This window comes from Mandrillus leucophaeus, unplaced genomic scaffold, assembly GCF_000951045.1.
Source record: "Mandrillus leucophaeus isolate KB7577 unplaced genomic scaffold, Mleu.le_1.0 Scaffold1185, whole genome shotgun sequence".
NCBI classification, from domain to species: Eukaryota; Metazoa; Chordata; class Mammalia; order Primates; family Cercopithecidae; genus Mandrillus; species Mandrillus leucophaeus.
Window position 1 is genome coordinate 96,516 of NW_012100154.1, and position 5,920 is coordinate 102,435.

At 62.3% G+C, this 5,920-nt stretch overlaps 1 protein-coding gene across 1 annotated transcript in view; it reads left to right on the forward strand.

Annotated features, from left to right (window-relative positions):
- METRNL (meteorin, glial cell differentiation regulator-like) overlaps nucleotides 1-5,497 on the forward strand; it is an 11,661-nt gene extending 6,164 nt beyond the window's left edge. The window contains exons 2-3 of the mRNA XM_011965679.1: nucleotides 3,515-3,574; nucleotides 4,615-5,497. Of these exons, the coding sequence (XP_011821069.1) occupies nucleotides 3,515-3,574; nucleotides 4,615-4,934 (380 nt within the window). The 3' untranslated portion in view covers nucleotides 4,935-5,497. The remainder of the gene's footprint in view (nucleotides 1-3,514; nucleotides 3,575-4,614) is intronic.
- Nucleotides 5,498-5,920: the final 423 nt, after the last annotated feature.

The window sequence follows — 5,920 nt, forward strand, 5'->3', positions numbered from 1 at the left end:
ACCCCCTGCCCCAGGGTGGGAGACACACACAGACCCCCTGCCCCAGGGTGGGAGACACACACACACACCCCCTGCCCCAGGGTGGGAGATACACACACACAGACCCCCCGCCCCAGGGTGGGAGATACACACACAGACCCCCTGCCCCAGGGTGGGAGATACACACACAGACCCCCGCCCCAGGGTGGGACACACACACACCCAACTGCATTGCTGACTGTGAGGATGGACTTTGGGCACCCCCTGCCTCCTGCCCTTGCAGGACCACTTGGCCCAGCCCAGCTGCCATGGCTGCCCAGCCGGAGGGTGCTGCTCAGTGAGGGGACCCTCTTGTGGGCTGTGGTCACCAGGCTTCTGTTGTTGACCAGCTCTCTCTCAACCGAGGCCACCCTCAGTCACATGAGTTGCCCTGGGCTGGGACCTCTGGCCCTGTGGCCCCTGGGCAGGTGCTGGCCGGGGTGCAGTCTCACCTGTGAAGGATAAAAATGCTGCCGGAAATTTGAGTCCCCCCAGCGCTGTCCTGGCCCTCCCTGGCCTCTGTCCAGCACGCGCCTGCATCAGGCCCACCATGGTCTGCAGGCCCCCAGCCGGCGAGTGGGATGGGGGTCCACATAGGTGAGCCAAGTATCGAGGGTGGGCCACACCCCGGGGCCCCCATAGAAGAGCCCACCAGGCAGCTTCCAGCTTGTGGGTCAGGAGGCCCCAGTGGTGGGGGCTGCAGTGTGAGTCTGTACGAAGCAGCAGGAGGGGGATTTGGCCAGAAGCTCCTGTTCTGCAGGGTTGCTGGGATGGTGGAGGTGCCCCCAGTGCCAGGCTAGACCAGCCTTCAGGTACCCCCCAGTGCCAGGCTGGACCGGCCTCAAGGTGCCCCCAGTGCCAGGCTGGTCCAGCCTCGAGGTGCCCCCAGTGCCAGGCTGGACCAGCCTCGAGGTGCCCCCAGTGCCAGGCTGGACCGGCCTCGAGGTACCCCCCAGTGCCAGGCTGGTCCGGCCTCGAGGTGCCCCCAGTGCCAGGCTGATCCGGCCTCGAGGTGCCCCCAGTGCCAGGCTGGACCAGCCTTCAGGTACCCCCAGTTCCAGGCTGGTCCGGCCTCGAGGTGCCCCCAGTGCCAGGCTGGTCCGGCCTCGAGGTGCCCCCAGTGCCAGGCTGGACCAGCCTTCAGGTACCCCCAGTTCCAGGCTGGTCCGGCCTCGAGGTGCCCCCAGTGCCAGGCTGGAGTGGCCTCGAGGTGACCCCAGTGCCAGGCTGGACTGGCCTCGAGGCGCCCAGCAGTCTGTGCTTGCTCTGCAGCTTCTTTTTCCTGATAACTTAATGGAAGCAAATGCAGGAGGAGGTGGGTGGGCCGGTGAGTCAGGCACTGAGCCCGGCTGGGAGGCGCCCTCACCCCTGCCTGGCCTTGTCTCTGGGTCCCTCCTACCTCCACCCTGAGGGGCCCACAGACACCTGTGCTTGCCCAGGGCACTGCAGACTCCAGGGTCTCCATTGACCACATGTGCAGGCCCTGAGGGTCCATGCAAGTTCCTGACCCCAGAAGGAAGTTCCTGACCCCAGATGGCCTCTCCGAGCAGCTGTCCCCACCTCGGCCACGGTGCCAGGTATGTGTGCTGCCCTGTCCCCCGGGGCCGCCAGTCACCAGCAGCTAGCTCAGACCCACGCTCATCAGGCAGGTGAGATCTCAGCTCACTTCAGTCCAGCAAGGACAGCCGGCCAGGGGTGCAGACGGCGTTAGCTTCTTCCAGGGCCGGCGAACCCCACGTCAAGGCTGTCCCAGCTCTCGGCCAGGGACGTTTCAGAGCCTTCAGAAGGTGAAACGGCACCGGGGAAACCAGCGTCATTGAGATTTCACATTTCAAAGCTTCTGTTGAGTTAGCAGACTTGGGGCCAAAACCTAGAGGCTCAGAACAGGTGAGGTGAGGCCTTGAAACCTGCAATAAGAGCAGATAATAAAACCACGTTTCCCAAGTCCGTCCCGGGTGTGGGGACGCGCGGTGCAGGTTTCTGTTTCACAGTGGCCCGCCCGTCTGAGAAACTGGGGCGAAGGGCAGGGCGAGGGCTGGGCCCCAGGAGAAGCTCGTTGAGAAAGCCTGGTTTGGCTGGTGCGGGAGCTCATTCTGAGAAGCGTCCGTGCTTCCTGCATTCTCTGAGGGAGGCCGGGCCCTGCAGGCTTCAGGGGCTTCAGAGGGGGTTCTGTGAGCAGGGCTTGGCTCGAGAGCCATTTGGGGTGTGTGTCTCATCCCACGGCCAGGTGGCGTCCGGAGAACGGGCTGAGCCCATGTCCCTGACTGGATCTCTGCCCTGCTGGGTGAGGCCCCACGCCGGTGGCAGGCGGACGCGTCGCTGCCTGCTCAGGGATCCCCTTCCTGGAGTCTCAGCATTGCTGGCCCTTCTAGCCGCATGGGGGGTCCTGCAGGATGTGACCCTCCTTTCAGGTGCCGCTGCCGTCGTGGCCCAGGGAAGTGGGCAGCACAGCTGTGGGGAGTGTCTGCCCTTTGAGAGAGCTGGAAAGTGAGGGTGGTCCCGGCATCATGAGCCGTGGAGGTGGGTTGGGGGTGACTCCGGCGAGTGAGGGTGGCCCCGGCGTTGGCATCGTGGGCTGTGGAGGTGAATTAGGGTGATTCTGGGAAGTGAGGGTGGTCCTGGGCCCTGGCGTTGGCATCGTGGGCTGTGGAGGTGGGTTGGGGATGATTCTGGGAAGTGAGGGTGGTCCTGGCGTTGGCATCGTGGGCCGTGGAGGTGGATTAGGGTGATTCTGGGAAGTGAGGATGGTCCTGGGTCCTGGCGTTGGCATCGTGGGCCGTGGAGGTGGGTTGGGGATGATTCTGGGAAGTGAGGATGGTCCTGGGTCCTGGCGTTGGCATCGTGGGCCGTGGAGGTGGGTTGGGGGTGACTCCGGCGAGTGAGGGTGGTCCTGGCGTTGGCATCGTGGGCCGTGGAGGTGGGTTGGGGGTGATTCTGGGAAGTGAGGGTGGTCCCGGCGTCGTGGGCTGTGGGGTGGGTTGGGGGTGACTGTTGTCCCGTGGGTTCGGTTCAGCCCCGGGCTGGGGGTGACTCTCGTCCCGTGGGTTCAGTTCAGCCCCGGGTGGGCTTTGCATTTGCGTCAGGCATGAGAGTGATTTCTGAGTCCGGCTCAGCTGCACTGAGGAGGTAAGTGGGGAAACAGCACAAAGACCCCTCCCCACGAAGGCCCTGGGACGTGGCCGGACTGAGGGTCTTGCTGTCAGGGCACGTGCCCATCATGGCCGAGTTGCAGGTGCCTTTGGTCCAGGTGGGGCTGAGGGGTCCCCTGGGTGAGACCCTGGCGTGGCCGAGGTTGTGTTTTCTGTGTCCTGCTCTGCCGGCCCCTCCAGCACGTGCCGCCGACTCACCTCGGAAGTGGCGTTGGCCAAGAGGTGCCTTGACGTGGACACCTCCCTGACTTGGCTTTGCTGAGTGTGACGCTCTTTTGACTGTGGTGGGTGGCATCCCAGAGCCTGCCCCATCCAGGCTGCTTCCTGACTCTGCCTTTCTTCCCCAGCCCCGTGCCGTCCCTGCAGTGACACCGAGGTGCTCCTAGCCGTCTGCACCAGCGACTTCGGTGAGTGTCTGCTTGGTAGCTTCAACCTCCTGTGAGCCTGGTTCCTGCCACGTGGAGTTGTTCGGGCCCAGGGGTCCCTCTTCAGGGCCCAGGACAGCCTTCCGGCACTGCGTGGACCCTGCTGGAGGGTTACACACCGCGGAAGCCCTGGGCTTGGCCCTCCACCAGCCCTGGGGACAGGGACTCCACCACCCACACTTGGAGGGAGCCGGGGGTGGTTTTAGGTGACTGTCCAGCATTTTCCCATTTTGTAAATGAGATCATTGCTCTTCGAGGGGACTCTTGAAGTCCACTGTTTCCCAGCAGCTTGTCTTGCTGAAGTGCTTTGTAAACAGCATTTTATCAGCAGCCCAGAGCAACCTTGGCGTTGGACACTCCCTGCCCCCTACCAGAGTTCACGCCGTTCCATGCCTAAGGCTCCCGGTGGCTCTGCGGCTCTGCGGGGGGAGCTTTGGGGTCCCAGGACTGCAGCCCCTTTGCTTGTGGTGTTTGCACAGACGCTCTCTGGGGAAGGTTTGGCCTCCCATGTGGTGCCGTGGAAGCCGTGTCCACTCTGTACTCCACCTCCAAGCTCAAGGACGGGCCCCTTCTCACTGCTTTCCTGATCCCTGGCATGGAATCGGGGCCTGGCAGGGGTCTCCAAGTGCGGCCCTAAGGCTGCCCCCATGCCCACCCTCTCCTCTGAGCAGCACTGGGTCTGTCTGATCAGGACACAGAACTGCAGGGGCGCCCTGTGTGTCAGCTGTTCTGACTTGAAAAGCATCTGATACACACCGCGGTGTTTGTTCTGTTTTCCCACTTACGTGTCTGGCCCTTGGTAGAGAGAGCACCTGTTCTCTGACAAAGTCTAACTATCTGGGACACCCCTTGGCAGCTTCCTGCTGTTACCTTGTACTTTTCTGTGGGAATTTCCACGCTAGATGGCAGAGTCAGGGGTCAGCTACCCGTTCCAGTGCCCGACGGTGCGGGGGGCCGGGGGAGGGGCGGTGGCCTTGCCGTATGCCTGCTCACTGCCTGTCTCCATCTCCTTTCCCGCACAGCCGTTCGAGGCTCCATCCAGGAAGTCACCCACGAGCCCGAGCGGCAGGACTCAGCCATCCACCTGCGCGTGAGCAGACTCTATCGGCAGAAAAGCAGGGTCTTCGAGCCGGTGCCCGAGGGCGACGGCCACTGGCAGGGGCGTGTCAGGACGCTGCTGGAGTGTGGCGTGCGGCCAGGGCATGGCGACTTTCTCTTTACCGGCCACATGCACTTTGGGGAGGCGCGGCTCGGTTGTGCCCCACGCTTCAAAGACTTCCAGAGGATGTACAGGGACGCCCAGGAGAGGGGACTGAACCCGTGTGAGGTTGGCATGGACTGACCCTGGGGGTCCTTGGGGCACTGCCCTCCCTCTCCTGATGAGTCGCGTGCTGCGGTGGGTGCTGCGGTCCCGGTGGGGCCGTGCAGTGGGGGCCGCCCGCTGGGGGCCGCTTTCCTGGGGCCCAGGCCTGACCCTGGTGCCCAAGCTGTGGACGTTCTTGACACACTCAACCCCATGAGCTCCCAGCCAAGGACGCCCTGGCCAATTGGAAATGCTGTAAAATGCAAACTAAGTTATTATATTTTTTTGGTAAAAAAGAAATGTCCATAGGAAACCAACTCCTGTGTCTTAAAATGCCTTGGTGTGCCATTTGATACTGTTCTCTAAAGACGCTTTGAGTCACGGCGTCTGGCCTGGTGTTGGGGGAAGGGCTGGCCCTTGGGCACGGTGGACGTGTGAAGAGGTGCCATTCAGAGTTTTTATTCTCACGACAGAAGTTTATGGAGCCAAATCGTATGTTTTTTATTTTCATTTTATTTTTAAAGAATGAGCTTGGCCAGCTGTAGTCCCTTTCGGACTGCTGGTTGTTTCCATTCCAGAGAATAAAGACCAGGATCCGACCAGCTAGGAGCCAGTCTATCTTTCGCCAGGTTCGGTGCCCACGGCCCTTGTTCAGGGCCACGCTAGACATACCCCACGGGCGTCCATTGCCTCGGCAGACGCGCCTTGCTCCTCCCGGCCACTGTCCGTCAGCACCTGCTGCTGCATTTCCATTAATTCAGGTCCTGCCCTGTGGCCCCAGCCTCCCCAAAGTGCAGGAGCCCACAGCAAGTCTCTGGATGCCCAGGAGCTGGTCTGAACCTAAGTTGGTGACGCCATGTCCCCAAAGGATGCGGCTACCAGAACAAATCACCACCAACTGCAGGCTGAGACAGCCTCGTTCTCTGAGTTCCTGAGGCCACAATCCAAAGTCATGGTGTGGGCAGAGCCTCTCCCTCCAGGGGCTCCACGGAGGGCCCTTCACCTTCTCCTCAGCCGGGGAGGAC